Source organism: Mirounga angustirostris, unplaced genomic scaffold (genome assembly GCF_029215605.1).
Source record: "Mirounga angustirostris isolate CCGP_5_RB_7025 unplaced genomic scaffold, mMirAng1.0.hap1 SCAF_1, whole genome shotgun sequence".
In the NCBI taxonomy this organism is placed as follows: Eukaryota; Metazoa; Chordata; class Mammalia; order Carnivora; family Phocidae; genus Mirounga; species Mirounga angustirostris.
In genome coordinates this window covers 111,015,201-111,033,151 of record NW_026991709.1, presented here as the reverse complement: position 1 = coordinate 111,033,151, position 17,951 = coordinate 111,015,201, and the positions used below count along the sequence as shown (strand labels likewise).

The 17,951-nt window shown below is 38.4% G+C and overlaps 1 protein-coding gene and 1 long non-coding RNA gene across 6 annotated transcripts in view; one reads left to right on the top strand and one right to left on the bottom strand.

Annotated features, from left to right (window-relative positions):
* The window catches only part of TSC22D2 (TSC22 domain family member 2), a 54,541-nt gene extending 47,566 nt beyond the window's left edge, over positions 1–6,975 (top strand). For 4 of the 5 annotated variants that reach the window (XR_010410096.1, XR_010410100.1, XR_006795629.3 and 1 more), the window contains one exon: positions 412–5,047. Coding sequence is in view for 2 of the 5 variants with exons in the window: in XM_045903559.3 (XP_045759515.1) it covers positions 412–672 (261 nt within the window). In the remaining 3 variants the exon portion in view is untranslated. Of the gene's footprint in view, positions 1–411 lie in introns of all 5 variants that reach the window. The other variant, XM_045903562.3, reaches the window with a different exon arrangement.
* LOC123863723 (uncharacterized) overlaps positions 1–17,951 on the bottom strand; it is a 54,648-nt gene that overhangs the window by 16,330 nt on the left and 20,367 nt on the right. Inside the window, exons 2-3 of the long non-coding RNA XR_008505054.1 lie at positions 11,354–11,489; positions 10,195–10,384 (exon numbers count right to left, since the gene is read on the bottom strand). This is a non-coding gene — a long non-coding RNA (uncharacterized LOC123863723). The remainder of the gene's footprint in view (positions 1–10,194; positions 10,385–11,353; positions 11,490–17,951) is intronic.

The window sequence follows — 17,951 nt, the reverse complement described above, 5'->3', positions numbered from 1 at the left end:
GTTTTAGAGTTGGAAATTGTAGGTCACTTTCTCTCTTCAAGAAATGCTATAACTAGTTTAATATCAGTTTAATATCCTTTGTTCTCTTGGTCTAACCTCTAAGCGTGTGATTTTAAACTTTTTTTTAAATTCTGAGCTTGTAATTGACAATATAAGGAACCTAATATTTTTGGAAATCACTCCAAACTTTGAAAAGAAATCCTGGGCTTGCTGCCTAGGTGGAAACTGGGTTTTTTTTCACCCTTAACCTCCCTTAGGGCCAGTCAAGATACAGTAGAAACCGTAAAAGCAAGAGCAGGAAAACTAACATAAAAATGCCTCGTATTTAATAAGGCACCAGGTAGGCCAGAACCAAATAGCAACACCTTTCTCTTTCAGTCTTTTTGACATTGCTAATTTTGTTTTTCACAGGATCTGGTGAAAAGCCATTTGATGTATGCAGTAAGAGAAGAAGTGGAAGTTCTAAAGGAACAAATAAAAGAATTAGTTGAAAGAAACTCTTTACTTGAACGAGAAAATGCACTGTTAAAATCTCTTTCAAACAATGATCAGTTATCCCAACTCCCAGCCCAACAGGCCAATCCTGGTAGCACTTCTCAACAGCAAGCAGTGGTAGCACAGCCTCCGCAGCCAACGCAACCTCCACAGCAGCCGAATGTCTCCTCAGCATAAAGCTTTCTTGCCTCATTAAGAAAAAAAACTGAAAGCAATCTATCCTTGTGTGCCACTGGTATTCTTTCCACTTTATACGAAAGCAAGTAGCCATGCTTCGGTTGTGTGTTTGGCCTTTTCAGTATTAGACAATCATTCTGCAGGAGCTTTTCCTCCCTTTGAGATGTCATGCAGCATTGTTGATGTCCAGTTTCATGTCATCAGTACACAAGGAGAATAATAGATGGGGTTTATTAAAGCAAGCAAAGTCTGCATTTTACCTGGTGCGCATGAGTGGGGTCTTTTAAGAGCTTTGGTGGCTCTCCCGTTTTTCCTATGATCCGTGGATTTACCCTGAGCCTTCCTATCACATTATAAATAACCGTTCATCTAAAGAGCCACTTTTCTTTCAATATCAGTAACATTGGCCTACGTAAGTTTTCATTTATTTGTGTTTTATTTATTACAGGGCTGCTATTTTCATAATGTACATGAACAATGTCACAGAACTTTCTTAATTTTTTTGAATAATTATAAGTATCAGTAAAGGATTTGAAAGACAGGATTGCATTTAATAGAAACGTTTAGGCAATAATTGAACAAAAGAATCCTGGCATATTTCTAACACTAATGGCAATTTACCTTCGGTATTTATTTTCAGTAGTAAAGACCCAGCTTGAATGTAAATTTTGTATAGTGTAAGTATGAAGAACATAGTGCAGCTGTACAGGTAGTCACCAGTTATTGTGATATAATAAATAATTGGGCTATTTTGATGAAGAAAACTTTGTTCATTTGCTTCTACTTTCTAATAGAGAAATTGCCACGATTCCTCTGCTTTTTGACATTTCGTATGACTTTCTTTTTTCGGGTGGGAATAAAAAGCTGTGAAATTGTTCAACCTACTTTGTAACCAAAGAAGCAAAGCTGTGTAATGGAGGTTTTTTTATAATGCACATTCTTTATGTATTTTTATTTAGTGTTTTCTCGGTCACAATTTTCTTTGCTGTCTAGCATGATCTGCATGACCTATAATCTTTGAACCACTTTCGTACCTCATGTTTTTATCCAGCACTCTTATTGTAATATGTACTAGTCTGTGAACAATGTCAAATAAAAAAGAACGAACAGGTAGTATGGTGGAGCTGAGCTAGTGTACTATATACACTAGTTGTAAAAAAAAAAAAAAAAAAAAAATGAAGTGAGCCATCTTTTGTTCATTTAAAATGGTGTTTTGAATTTCGTATGCAGAAAACGTTTTGTTACATTGCAGATTTTAATGTATTTAATAAATGCAACATGCAGATTAAGTGCAGTGTATACTGAGTATTTAAATTAAAATGTACATTTCATAAATACAGTTTCAAGAGAAAGCATCATTTTGTGTATACTAACACATTAAGTGTATGTCAGAAATTGATGTATAAATATATATTTTAACACATTTTCTGAAATTAAACTGCAGTTTTGTTGAAATATTTGGCTCTATATGTGTTCAAAATTTAATTTGATTAGATATGTATTTTCACAGTTCAGATATTCCTTAAATGAAAACCTGTGTTATTAATGACTTAATGATAGTTCTTAAATTTTCAAAGTAAAATAATTTGAAGAATGCAAGAATGGTGAGCAATATTTGTACTCAAGATTCATATTATGTCAGTGACATTTAAGTAAAATCCTTGTCTACCAAAACTTTACTTGAATTCAGAAAGGTGCCTGTAGAAAATTAACATGCTTTGTGTCTATAGCCAGCTAGCTGATCAGGAGTTAATGAGAACCAATAGTTAGCTCTCCATGTTGTTAAAAGAGGATAAATAAGTGTTCTTTATCTATTTAAAATTGAAACTTCATTAGATTTAGCCACAAACTAAATGCATAAAATTGGGAGTGTATGTGGGATCACCAAATATTTTATATTCCAGTTGTGCCGGTATATTGAATATAAACAATTTTAATGTTAACGAATAACATTAGAAGTAACTAAGGAACTAATGACATGTGCTTGAAGAAGCAGTCCTATAGGTGTGGAGTGAGATTTTAAGTAGAGTCACCCACAGATGAGTTAGAAAATGAAACTTCCATGTTGGAATGCTAACCAGAAGGCTCACCGGGTATGCCCCTCAAATGCAAACAGTGTGATATTTTATACTATACAGGCAAAGAAAAACTAGTATTAGGAAAGGTTGAGATTTTTGTGAAAATACAAATTTTGGGTCTTGGGATAGAAAAACACTTTATAAATACAAAGTAATCAGAAAGGAAATGATTGATACATTAATTTTAAATGGTAATTAAAAGCAATTATTACTACTTCTACATTTTTAAAAAACCACCAGGACAGAAAATATGGGTAGTTCACAGAAGAAATGGCAGTTTCTCAAGTTTCAGCTTCTAGTAACCTAAGAAATGCAAATTAATATTTAACAAATTGTCATTTGTCTTTTAAATAGCAGGACCTAATGTAGAAAAGGCAAGCTTTCTTATGTACTTCTAGAAAGTAATTTGGCAATATGTATCAAGAGCCTTAAATATTAATAAACTTTTCAGTTTAATAATACAAGACGATAACTCATGGTGCAGTGTTCAAAAAATACAAAATTACAGTAGTGCTTGTCCTTTGCTCTCCCATCTCCCCTCCCTCTTCCCGGTGGATCCCCCTCCCCAGTATCTACTCCTGAAAACAGCTGTGAAAGGAAGCCTTTACATCCAAACCTACTCTCCTGAGGCATGCCCCCACTCCAAAGTCAGGGACAGACTTAAAGGTGGGAAAGCTTATTGTTTTTCAGAATCAGATTCACTGTTTTGGGAACAATATCAGACATTCTCCCAAGTGATTAGTTTGTTTAGGAACGTAAGTAAATATCAGTTTGACCTCAGGAGATTTAAGGTCTCTTTCTCCACATAATTGAAATATTTATTGAGATGCCAATTTGGGGGCACAGTCTTACAGGAATGCCATCTATAATTTTCTCAGTGTAATGCCCATAGACCAAGGTGCCACATAAGTTTTCTGTTGGTTTACTTTAGCCAACCAGAAAATCACAAGTGAAAATTTCACAAGTGAAGATTTTGTTTCTGATAATGGCAATGTGTCTGCAATACAAACCTAACTTTCCCCAAAGAAAATTTATTTTTGGTAGTTAATGATGTGATTTTACAGCTTGCTATGCCCCCTCCCAAAAAAGGATTATGAGATACTAAGTATGCAGTTACTTTAGCTGTATGTTGAAAATAACTGGGTATTTCCAATTCTGTTACATTCTGAGTTAAGTAGAAATATTAAGACAATGCTTTACCATCAAGTCCCCAGAGATGGGTAATCATAACTGCTTTTATTCACAAAGAATTGTCACAGGTCGGAGATTGGGATGTTTCTCCAAGTTCCAAACTCTAGTCACTCCTAGACCTTTTTAAAAAGAGCGAGGGGAAGTCCTTAGAATTAGAGTAACAAAAATACCTGTTCTTCATGGGAATTTATCTCTGTAGAACCAGAAATAAAGTATCAGTTGATTTGGGGGGAATAAATTTTTAAGTCACGAGTTTTTTTTTATTTTAAAAAAAGGAGGCTCAGTGGCAGGCACTTTGTGACATGACTCAATTCTCTTCAATAATTTTGTTAAGAGGACAAAGCCCAGCTCTAAAGATTCACAGTTTGAGGTCAAACACAAACCAACATGTACAATGCAATAATAAAAACAGTCAAGGAAGGTTCCCTCAAAGAGGTGACACCTGATAAGAAAAAAGTGCTCAAAAGCTTAGAGGACAGCATAAACAAAGCTCTTTGGATAGTCACAGAATTGTTTCCCAGGAGACGGACATGCAGGCTGACTCATCCACCTTAGTAGGTTGGCATCTAGAGCAAAAATAATTTATTGAATGATTTTAGGCAGTGGGATTGTAATCAGATAAGCATTTTAGAAAAATAAATCATTCTAGTTATCAATGATGGGCAGTAGATTGGTGAGCTGAAACTGGAAGTGGAGAAATAATTTAGGAGAGAATAATCCAGAAATGAATAAGCAAAATTACAAAATGATAAATAGGCAGATTTGTAATGCTCATTAGGAAGTTTTTCTTGGATCTTTCTACACCATTCCCAACATCAGGTGCCTATTTTTTCCGCTTCCAAAGAAAGATCTGAGAACCCCAAGTCTTAAAATGTTTTAGTCAAAACTTTTCCTTCCAATAGGCATATACCTCTACGAAATGGAAGTCTTTGTTTAGAGGAATTTCACGAATTTAAAAAAAGGGTAAGGGGAATGGAGGAGCCCTGGCTATCACATTTATGCCTCTATAAATTCAGCCCTATAGGTCAACCAAATTTAGTTCTTTTATGGTGACTAGGATTAGAGTGGCCCAGAAGCATGAGTCCAAAGCCTGTCTTTCAGGGCTATCCCTCCCCAAAAAGAACAATACGGGTTCTGGCCCCATTGCAGATACTGAAACCCAAGTCAAAATAGGTTTTGCTGGCTTCAACTTTTCTTCATTCTTTGACACAGTTCAATTCAGGAAGGCTTCTTTCTTCCCCGTAAGTCCGCTGCCTAAGCAAAACAACCTTTTCTCCCACCTCCTCCTGCCTCAAACCTAGTAACTCATGTTTCTATTTTCTAGCAATACTAATGATTTATTGTGTAGTGACAGATATTTGCTCCCTATTTACCCCCTTTCAGCATTCTAGGATGCATCCCTGTTACATGTATTTCTATACTAAGTCGCAGAATTTCTATAGCAAGATCTGTCCTTTGAATGTCTGTATTCCTTTGTCAGTGGAGAATATTACTGTCCAAGTGCTATTTAATGATTTCCTTAGTGGGCTACAATTGGTATAACATGCTATGTTCACAGGTGAAAATTGCTAAGTGGGGCACTATACAAAGCAAGTTAAGGTCATAGACCTCTTTTTTTAAAATAAAAAAACAATCATCATAAATAAAAGTGAGACAGTCTTTCAGGATTGGTAACAGGAAAGTATGAAGTCGGTATTTTGCACTGACACAGTCTACTTGGTCATAAAATTTGTTCAACATACTTAGTGAGTTAGCTTTATTTTTTCTTTTCCTAACCAGGGAAACTGATAGATTAGGCAATTTTGAGAATTTTCCCATGATCTGATGTCATGGATTGAGCTATAAAACAGAGCATCTAAATTTATGGACTAACACTGCCCACAGAAGCCAAAGTTATCCCTTTGAAAGAGGGAAGGAAAAGGTGTGCTTAGATCATAAAAATAACTGAATTTTAAAACAAGGCAAATGCCACACTTCTACTCCCCCCGCCAAAAAAAAAGTTTTTACCTTTTCATCTTTCTATATAACAACTGTAAAGTATTCTTGCCCACTGCAATCCAACTGTTTTCCAGATCACAGTTCTTATCATCATTTCACAGGCAAGCAACGCATCTATAGATAGATCATACCTGAGGACGTCATGGACAGCAAGGGAATATTTTTTCCCACACTTGGCATGAAATAATATCAGGTCAGTGTCTTACTCTAGTGTTTCTACTAAAATATATAATATATAATTTAATCAGGTGTCTGATGGACAGAAAAAAATAAATACGTGTAACTTTGTAAATCCCCTCAAGGTTTTGTTTTTGAGAAGTTTGGGTTTTATTTTTTATTTTATAGAAACATTGTTGAAATGCACTTCAATTCTATTTCAATTCAGGTGCTGCACCCTGTACTAGATGTTTGGGGATAGAAAGATAAGTGGAACACGATTTGTGCACTCCAGGAGCTATCATCCAATGTAAAAGAAAACTGAAGTGCCATTGTTTATTCGAAGTATATGTCTTAGTTTGTGGACCTCATATAATCTGTTGAATGGAAGGTTCGTGTAAATCAACAGTAATACTGCCATGCCACATGAAACCCTTTGACATTGCCAGGAAACAACTTTAAATCACCAAAAAGCTTTTACATCAAACAACACTTTTAGAAAGAGGGGACTTGGTGAAAAGCTTCCTATCTCTACATTGAGCCTGTGAGTTGTCCCCTAAAAGAAGTTTACACATTTTTTTAATACTCTAAGTTTGTAGATAATGGAACTGATTTAAATCAAACTTAACTAGAATAGAATTTGTGTGTCATGAGTTATATTATTATCTATTGTCTCATAAGCAACACACTCATTATCTTGGCTGACAAAATCAGCTACCATTCAATGAACCAAGTTAAGAATAACTCAGGTGCCTGATGCCAAAAATAAATCTGATAGAGCTGAGAATCCAGAAACTATTATTCAGTAAAGGATAAAAGTAACATTTCAAATCAGTAAGGGAAGAATTGATTATTAATAAATAGTATTGGGATGACATAACCATTTGGGAAAAAGAATTTAGATCTCTAGCTCACAAAAATTAATTCCAGCTAGACGAGCAGTAAGTCTTATGCTTTTTGGTTACATATCCCTTAGAAACCTCCCTGTGAAAATGCAGGTAAGCAAAAAGTTTTACAAGATTATGAAGAGATGCCCAACCTCAGCAAAATAAAGGAAATGCACGTTAAAAAATAAGAAACTATCTCAAATCCAATTGGCAAATACTTAAAATATATGTAAATCACAAGGCTGCAAGGGTCTGGAAAAACAGGAATCCTACATTGCTAGTAAATGTATAAATTGGCATAGCTACCTTTAAAGGCAGTCGAATGATATCCATTAAAATTTAAAATTCACATGCCCTGTCACCCAACATTTCCAGTTTTTAATGAAACACACTTTTCATACTTGTGTTCACAGGGTGGCTTGTACAACTGTACCTTTGTAATAGAATAAAATTGGAAAAAACAAAATACCCATCAAGAGGATGGAACAATATACAACACTGGGCATCAATGAAAAAGAATAAGATTCATACACATACTGACATGGAAAGATCTCGAAGATACAATAAGTTTTTTGAAAGTTTGGAGGAAAATAAAGGCTAATACATGCAATACATATGATACCATTGATTTTAAGACGCATATATACACACACACAAATAAATACTGTATAGTGTACTTCTTAAGTACCTACTTGTATATTATAAAAATGTACAGAGAAGGTCTGGAAGGATACTAACCAAACTGTTAACAGTAGTTTGGTGGAGTGCATTAGCTTTAACTGTAATATTCGATGTTTTTGAGTATGCATTCATGTATTGTTTGTGTAATGACAAATTAATAAATTAGAAATAAAATAAAATAGAAGGTGTTTTCTTCTTGTCTTCTGCTAATGTCCTCCCTGGTGCTCTGGGTCTCATTGTTTTCAGCCTCCTCCCCTCCCCTCTCCCTCTCTTTCATTTCTTCTCCTTCCCCGTCTCCTGGGACTTCATCGCATCAGTGTTTATACAGGCTTAATATGTAAACACATGATAAATAAGTAACCCTCTCCGCCTAACTGGGAGTGTGCTCTCTCCACTTGCTTTTTCTGTTACCTATTCCGCCTTTCCACTTCCTCCTCTTGCACTCACTGCTTGTTGCACGCAGTCTGACATGGGAGGAACTCCCACTGGGCCCCAAAACCATTTTCACAGGGTCACCAATGAGCACTGTGTTGCTAATTCCATCCAGGAAGTTTCAGTCCTTATCATATTGAACAGTTTTACCTAATTTCGGTTTATTATCATTTGTTTAGTCTAGCAGATAGTTTTCTACCTGTTCATTTCCCTTCTTTTCATTTTTTTAGGGGTTTCTCTTGTTAAAAAATATACATGTATATATGAGAGAGAGAGCTGAATTTCCAATTTGTCTTTAATAGATTAAACCATTTTCATGTATCATTACAAGCATATTTGGCTGTATTTCTACCATCTTATTTTGTGTTTTCTCCTTAGAATGCTATCTAGTTCCCACCCCCCCTTTTCTCCCTTTTCCTGGCTTTTGTTCAATTGATTGTTTTCTTATTCGTATTTTACTCCTCTGATCTTTGGGAAGTTATACATTCCATGTCCATTCTTCCAGTGGTTTGTCTTCTAAATTTTTTATCATTTTGCTGTGGAAATTTTTAGTCATATACAAAAGTAAACAGTATAATGAACTCCTTTGTACCTACCACCCAGCTTAAACAATTATCCACTCATGAGCAATCTTGTATTATTTACACTTGCACCAATTTTCCTCACTATCCTCTGGATTATTTTGAAAGAAATTCAAAATAGATCTCCTAACATTTCCTCCATTCCTATTATATTTCAGCACATAATTCTAAAAGATAAGAATTCTTTTTTAAAAAAAAAACATATTACTATTATCCCACTTAAAATTAACAATAATTCCTCAATATTATTAAAAATCTAGTTTATGTCTACATTTCCCTGGTTGTCTTAAATTTTTTTATAGTGAATTTGTTGGAATTCAGATCAAAATAAGGTCCCTACAGTGCAACTGGCTGGCATGCCTCTGAAGTCTCTTTTAATCTATAGATTCCCTACTCCCCTCTGTTTCCCTTGAAATTCTTTAAAAATTAGTGTTGTTTGTCCTGTAGCTTTTCCAAAGTCTGATTTTTCCTGATTGCATTCTGGTAGAATCATCTGTCCCCTAGAGTTAGATTAGCTAATTAGATCTACAAGCTTAATCAGATTCAGGTTCATATTTTATCCAGATTCATTAATAAGTGATGATGTATACTTCCATCCTATAATGTCTGTTTGTCCCTATTTTGTGATTTGGGCAGCAATTAATAATCACTGTCTAGAACAGTAGGCTGTTAATTCTATCATTCCTTCTCACTCATAAAGTGAAATTACTTCTCTAAAGAGAAACTCGCCCTAATCAAGCTATTCAGTTACCCTGAGGTACGGTTCATATAAGGAAGATAGGGACTTAATTCTTTCCTTTTATTTCTCAGTTTTCAAAATAATGAGTTGCATACCTACAAAGGAATAAAAATAAATAAGGAGGGCGGCTGGGTGGCTCAGTTGGTTAAGCAACTGCCTTCAGCTCAGGTCATGATCCTGGAGTCCCGGGATCGAGTCCCGCATCAGGCTCCCTGCTCAGCGAGGAGCCTGCTTCTCCCTCTGACCCTCCCCCCTCTCATGTACTCTCATTCTCGCTCTCTCAAATAAATAAGTAAATCTTTAAAAGATAATAATAAATAAATAAATAAATAAATAAATAAATAAATAAATAAATAAATGAGTGACTAAGGAAGACTCACTCTGATATTTATTCTGAGAAGAGGGAAGAGAGGATGAAGGGAGTTGATTTAGGATGCTATATTTCAGGTGTTGGTAGGGAGAAGCCAGGAAATGATAACCCCAACAAGTTGGGAGATGGGAAATGGCAACCTAAAGACTCGTCTGAGGGTACCTGGGTGGCTCAGTCATTAAGCGTCTGCCTTTGGCTCGGGTCATGATCCCAGGGTCCTGGGATTGAACCCGGCATCGGGCCCCCTGCTCAGCGGGAAGCCTGCTTCTCTCTCTCCCACTCCCCCTGCTTGTGTTTCCTCTGTCGCTGTGTCTCTCTCTCTCTGTCAAATAAATAAATAAAACCTTAAAAAAAAAAAGACTCGTCTGTTTACGGCTGAGCCTGGGTGTAACTTCTGAGTCAAGAGTACCTTGAGAGAATGCAGGTAGGAAGTCCACATCTGGGCAGAGTGGAGGCTGGCTTGGAGGCACCATCAGCAGACAGGAAAATCAGGGCAGAGTGCCCTGAGAATCCACAGAACGAAGAAGTACACAAATGAGCAGCGGACTTTTGTGTGCTTGCTTTCTACCACATGGATACCTTACAAGTCAGGAGGTTTCCTAAGAAACACAGCATGGGATGAAGGATATTTAGCTTATGCAGCATTACTTCTAAGCAATGCAATAAAGATCAGCAACACTAGTACCCTTTGTCATATTGCCTTTGTTAACCTTATCTTGACTCTCCATGAGAATCAGTTTCATTTTTATGGCTGCCCTGGACACAAGAAGCGGTTTCAGTGTTGGGGCATCAGCTTAAGAACCTCGGTGGTTGACTCAAGAACCTAGGTCTGTAGGGCCCTCCTAGAAACCACTCCTCTCATCCACCTTTCGCAGGCCCTAGTTCTCTCCCTCGCTTCTCCCCTTTCCTGCTCCATCCTATCCTGTCCCCAGTTGACTGTCCTTGTGAAGCACTCACTAAGATAAAAAAGAAGCTCCTTCTCAGGAATATCAGCCTCTTTTTAAATGGGACTCTTGGGGCGCCTGGGTGGCTCAGTCAGTTGAGCATCCTACGCTTGGATTTGGCTCAGGTCCTGATCTCATGCCCCCACGGCCCCCTGCTCCGGCCTAGCATCTGGCTTCCAGCTCAGAGGGAGTCGGCTTGGCTAGTCTCTCGATCTGCCCCTTTGCCCCCTCCCGCTCTCTCGCTTTCTCTCTCTCTCTCTCTCAAATAAATAAATACATCTTTAAAAAGGAAAATAAAAAGAAGTGGGACTCTTGAAGGCTACCCGGTCCCGTGCTCCAGAAAGAATGAACAGGGGAGGGAGCCTGGGTGGCTCAGTTGGTTAAGCGACTGCCTTCAGCTCAGGTCATGATCCTGGAGTCCCGGGATCGAGTCCCACATCGGGCTCCCTGCTCAGCAGGGAGTCTGCTTCTCCCTCTGACTCTCCCCCTCTCATGCTCTCTATCACTATCTCTCTCAATAAATAAATTAAAAAAAAAAAAAAAAAAAGAATGAACAGGGGAAGACTTAGCACTGGCTGCTGAAACGGAGCCAGCCCCTTGCTTCCCGGACCTCGAGTTCCAAACCTGTGCGTCTCTGCTCTTTCACCGACGTCAGCTTCCCGAGCCCATCCCCTTTCCGCATCAGGTAATGGCCGTGATGACAGCTGACTCATTCGGGCTTGCAGCTTTCCTGGAAGTTTCCTCTGCTCAGATAATCACACTTGGGGAGGAAAAAAAAAAACTGGTTAACACAAGCTTCTGCCCCTGAATATTAAAAAATGTTGGCACAACATCGAGACTGTCGGAGAAGAAGAAAGGGCATCAGGGTTCTGGGACCAACACATGGGACTTAAAATGAACTAAGAACATGGCACAGAAGGTTGCCAATGCTTAGAGCCAGAAGCTGAGCGATGTAAAACTAAGTGAGAATCCCCCTTTTGCCCTTTGATAGCTGGGAACCTTCAAACCGGGTCTCCCTCAAAGGTAGTTCGGTGAGAGCAGAGACTCCTCCTTTTTTATTCAGTTGTATTCCTGGTACCTAGTACTATTATTAAATGGATGGAGGGCTGGGTGGATGAATGAATGAGGGTTCACATGTATGTGACATATTCTTTGTTTTTGAGTTTTCTGATCTGCAAATGCAGGTTGAGATAACCAGATCATAGGTTTGTTGTGAGGATTAAACAAGATTAAATATGTACATCACTTAACTGGGAACTGGCCCAACATATGCATGCAATAAACGTTTGTTCTCGCTTTCCTTTTTATCTCTTTCTGGCCATCTGATTGAGGCCATGCTCTCTTTCTCTTCTAAGCATCACTTTTTGACCAAAAGGTCTAGGAAAAAACTGGGTGATTTTTAAGTCCTGGAAATAGCACCTATGATAATTCAGGTTACCTCCAAAATCTTTTTTCCCCTTTAATCTCTTCCTCACAGCTATCTCATCGTAAGGTTTGGAAAAGCAAGTATTTTGCTCATTTCACAGATAGGGAAACGGGTTTGGAGAATCCTGAGAGCTTGTAACCTTCCAAAGATCTCAGATCTGGTTAGTGGTAGAACGAGATTCCAGACTGTGGGATGCCATATCCCATGTTTTTCTCCCTGTTGTACTCAAATGGGTTAGAGATCACAAGAAAAAAATAATTCCTTTTCTGGAACAAATTATGTTGAAGCTGTACACAAATCATTCCTATTCATTGATTCATCTATTTTATTTCATTGAGGCAGCTCTGTGATTCAAAAGATGGCCATACGGAATGAGCAAAATGAGAACAATATGTGACAATATATCCTCCTTGGAATGAAGAAAGGTAAGTCACCATCCAGAGAATACCAATCACACTGCAATCAGCTCACTGATGTCTCTGATTTCTGCAGCCTCAGTGCAGGGCAGAGGTGCTATTTGTTTATTTGTTAGAAATGTGTATTCCCAGGGCACCTGGGTGGCTCAGTTGGTTAAACGACTGACTCTTGATCTCAGCTCAGGTCTTGATCTCAGGATTGTGAGTTCAAGTCCCTCTTTGGACTCCACGGTGGGCATGGAGCCTACTTTAAAATAATAATAACAGTAATAATAATAGTTTATAATAAAAATAATAATTTAAAAATTAAAAAAAAAGAAATGTATATTCCCTTAAGACCACATGATCATTGAAAAGTTCTAATAAAGAAGTTTATTTTTTTTTAAGAGGCAAAACCTCCCCTACCTATTCATTCTCAACTCTGCTCTGTAGAGTTAACCTCTACTAACTCTGCAGCTGAGCTGCATATAATTCAGATATACGCACATCACACATTATGTGTGTGGGGGGGGGTTTTACGTAAGTGGGATCATACTAAACATATTCTTCTTCAACTTGCTTTCTACAAATCTACAATAATCAATGGACATCCTTTTATAACACCACAGAGATCATCTTTATTCATTTAAATGGTTGCATAGTATCGTATAATAAGCCATACCATAACATTTCCCTATTAATGGACAACTGGCACTTGGTTTTTTTCCTATAACCAAGACTGTTTATCCATATATCTTTGTCCGACTGCATGAGAATTTCCTCTGCATGAGAATTTCTTCAGAATAAGAATGTCATTAGCCAACATTTCTTGAGTCCTTTGCCTTCACACCATGTGATTAGGAAAAGAGGATGGCTGAGTTGTGGCTCTGAAGTCATTTTACTGTAAAAAAGTGGAGAACTAAGCCTCACAAAAGGTAAAACCAGAATGTTGTCTCCGGGGACTTTTTGTTTTCGTTTTACAACTACGGAAGTATGCACTTGTGCTACTCTGCGTTTCTTGGCTTCTGAGGAATTCTTCCCTGGTGACGCTATGTCACCTTCTAAAAAGTTAAGGATATTGAGAGGAGGGGCGTATCCTGAATTACCCAGGTGGACTCTAAATGCAATCACATGTAGCCTTGTAAGAAAGAGACAGAGGAAATCTCAACACAGGAGGGGAGGAGCCAATATAACCACTGAGGCAGCGCTTGGGGTGATAGAGCCACAAGTCCAGGAATACCTGGAGTCGGTGGAAGCTGGAGGAGACAAGACTGCCCTGGAGTCTTGGGAGGAAATCCAGCCCTACCAATATCTTGCTTGGATTCTCGGCCTCCAAAACTGAAAGACGATCCATTTCTGTTGTCTGAAGCCACCCATTTTGTGGCGATTTGTTACGGTAGCCCCAGGAAATGAATGCACATTCCTTTTACTTTTGTTTCCTTGCTGAAGTATTTTATTTTATTTTATTTTATTTTATTTTATTTATTTATTTATTTTTAAAGATTTTATTTATTTATTTGAGACAGAGAGAATGAGAGACAGAGAGCACGAGAGGGAAGAGGGTCAGAGGGAGAAGCAGACCCCCGCTGAGCAGGGAGCCTGATGTGGGACTCGATCCCGGGACTCCAGGATCATGACCTGAGCCGAAGGCAGTCGCTTAACCGACTGAGCCACCCAGGCGCCCCTCCTTGCTGAAGTATTTTAAAGCAGATCTTAGCTCAAGTGTTATTATTTAATCTTTTCTTCTCTCCTCTCTGCCATGTCTCCTGTAAAGTGAAGTTACCTCTAGGGGCTAGCTTAGATTCAAGCTCTACATCATTGGCAAGAAGCTTCCTAGATGGTGTCCTACGCCTCCTGCTTTATCACATTAGCAGACATGCAGGATCTGATTGTTACTTGATGCATTTTTAGTGAGGCCCAGCTTTCAAATAATTTATGCAATCCCTGCTTAAAGACAATGCCCAAACTAATTTCAAACCCACATTTAAAATGTGTCTTCCAAATTCAGGCATAAAATTAGTGTTTCAAATAATATTTGGTCTGAACATATTCTGCTACTCCTGTTCACACTTAACAAAATCATCCCCAGTCTTCCTTGCTTCTAATTCTAGATTAAATGCCTCTAAGCATCTGTCTCCAGCTATCATTTAATAACTACCCAAGCTGCAAGGCACCCCAGAATGATCCAACAAAACAGGAATAATATAGATAACTACCAAATAACTTCATTTTTCCAAGAGGCCTGCTGCAATTTTCCAGCATGGATCTTCACTGTTCTCCTCAATTATATCACAATGAAACCATAGAAGCTGTATTTACTTTTTCTGGTCGCTGTCTCTCTCCTCGGCACTTTAGTTTTGCTTCAAAGCTCCCTGACTTCTCCCTGGACACGGAATATCCAAGAGTTCCTTCCTCTAACCTTACCTCTAGGATGCTTCACTGCCAACCACCAACCTCACAGAGGGCTACTGGGCTCACAGTTTGTTCTCTGATCCAATACCTGAGGTCCAGGTGTGATTATCCCCAAATAGAAGTTCTTTTGTGTTACAGGGAAGGTGTACTGGATAAAAACTCATGGGGATGAAAGGTCCAGCATAGGGAATATAGCCAATGGTCTGTAATAGTGTTGTGTGGGGACAGATGGGAGCACAGCGTAATATATAGACTTGTTGAATCACTATGTTGTACACTTGAAATTAATGTAACATGCATGTCAACTATACTCAAATTTAAAAAAAAAAAAAAAGGAAATGTACTATACTAAGAGTCAAAGGACCTAGGTCCAAGCCCAGGCCGTTGGCTCTCTGTGGCTTAAACCCTTTTCAGGGGTAGTTACCACATGAAGTAGGGTAGCGTTTCCTACCCTGTGGGAAACTAGGTACTGTGTAGACATTTATCCAGCAAAAAGATAATACTGACTCACATAGAAAGTTATCCAAATTTCAATTAACTTCTAATCTGCATGATTAGGTCACCTCAATTTTGTGTTACTAGGCCTTCAACATACATCTCTTTTAACATTGGCTATTCTTTTTTTCTCTCTTTTTAATTGTGGTAAAATACACAATATAAAATTTGCCATGTTAACTTTTTTTTTTAAGTAGGCTCCACACTCAGCATGGAGCCCAACACAGGGCTTGAACTCATGACCCTGAGATTAAGAACTGAGCTGAGGGGGTACCTGGGTGGCTCAGTCGGTTAAGTGTCTGCCTTCGGCTCAGGTCATGATCCCTGGGTCCTGGGATCGAGCCCCGCATTGGGCTCCCTGCTCAGCGGGAAGCCTGCTTCTCCCTCTCCCACTCCCCCCCTGCTTGTGTTCCCTCTCTCACTGTATCTCTCTGTCAAATAAATAAATAAATAAAATCTTAAAAAAAAAAAGAGAGAGAGAGAACTGAGCTGAGATCAAGAGTCTGATGCTTAATCAACTGAGCCTCTGGAGGAAATCCAAAGGCAACCCAGGCGCCCCCCCCCACACCATGTTAACCATTTTTAAGTGTACGGCATAATTTACATTCACATTGCTTACTACCTTTACCACCATCCATCCACAGAACTCCTTTCATCTTGAAAAACTGAAACTCTGTAGCCATTGAACAGTAACTCCCCATTCTTCCCTCCTCCTACCCCTGGCAACCACCAGTCCCACTTTCTGTCTCCATGAATCTGACTACCCTAAGTACCTCATGTAAGTGGAATCATACAGTATTTGTCCTTTTGTGGCTGGCTTATTTCACTTAGCACAATGCCCTCAAAGTTCATTCATGTGATAGCATGTGTCAGAACTTCTTCTTAAGTATGAATAGTATTCCATTGTATGTGTATACCATATTTCGTTTATCCATTCATCCATCAGTGGATCCAATGGGGATACATCCATCATCCGGTTACTCTGGTTACTTCCACCTTTTGTCTATTGCAAATAATCCTGCTATGAACATGGTGGTAACACTGGCTATTCTTCCCTTTTCATAAAGAGATAAAGACAGGCCCAGGCCTGTCTTTAGTAGACTCCTAAGCATCTAGCTGGAATTTAATAACATTTAAGAGCAGTCTTGTTTTTAATGTATTTGTTTTTATGGTTTTATTCTTATGGCAACTATATTAGTTTATAAGGGCACCATAACAAGGAACCACAAACTGGGTGATCAGAAGAAATTACTGCCTTACAGTTTGGGAGGCTAGCAATCCAAAATCAAGGTGTTGGCAGGGCCATGCTCCACCTGGGACTCCGTGTAGAATTCTTCCTTGTCTCTTTTAGCTTCCTGTGGTGACCAGCAATCCTTGACATTCCCTGGTTTACCATCAGCCCAGTCTCTGCTTCCCACACCACATGGCCATCTTCACATTGTCTTCCTTTTTGAACGTCTGTGTCTGTGTCCAAATTTTCCCTTTCTATAAGGATGCCATGAGACTAGATTAGGACCCACCCTAATAACCATTTTAACTTGATTATCCCTGTAATGACCCTATTTCTAAATAATATCATATTCTGAGGAAACAGGGGTTAGAACTTCAATATATCTTTTTGGGGGGATCACAGTTTAATCCGTAACAGCAAGGAAAATTGGTTTTCCATTGATATGGTGTATAGAGCAGTAGAATCTAAATCTCATTGTGACTAGATATCCATTATTAACTAAAGATGAACAAGCTCTCCTTTAAGAGGCAGAAATTGCACATGATTCCTTTCCTCTTTAATTTCTATTTTCCATTTTACTCCCCCCACAAAATTATAACCTAATGCAGTGGTTTTTAACCACTGGTGATTCTGTTCCACAAAGAACTTTTGGCAATATCTAGACACATTTTTGGTTGTCATAACTTGGGGAGTTGGGGGATATGCTACTGGTGTCTTGTTGGTAGAGGCCAGGAATGCTGCTAATTATTCTTAAGAACACAGGAAAGCAAGCCCCAAAACAGCCAACAGAGAATTAACTGCCCCATAATGTATTGTGGTTAAGAGACCCTGACTCCATGTCATATATTATTAAGCCTGAAAGTCTTTATAACCCTACTTACTGCAATGAAAATATGCTTATAAGAATCAAAATACATTTCTGCTATAGACTGAATGTGGACCCCCCCTCCTCAAATTCATATGTTGTAATCCTAACTACAGGGTGATGGTATTCAGTGTTTGGGAAGTGATTAAGTCATAAGACTGGAACCCTCATGAATGCGATTCATAGTCTTATAAGAAAGATTTCAGAGAGATCTCTCATCCCTTCCACCATGTAAGGACACAGTAAGAAGATGGCCATCTATGAATCAGGAAGTGGGTCTTCACCAGGCTCTGAATCTGCCTGCACCTTGATCTTGGACTTCCTAGCCTCTAGAACTGTGAGAAATAAATTTCTGTTGTTTGTAAGCCATCTAGTCTAAGGTATTTTTGTTATAGCAG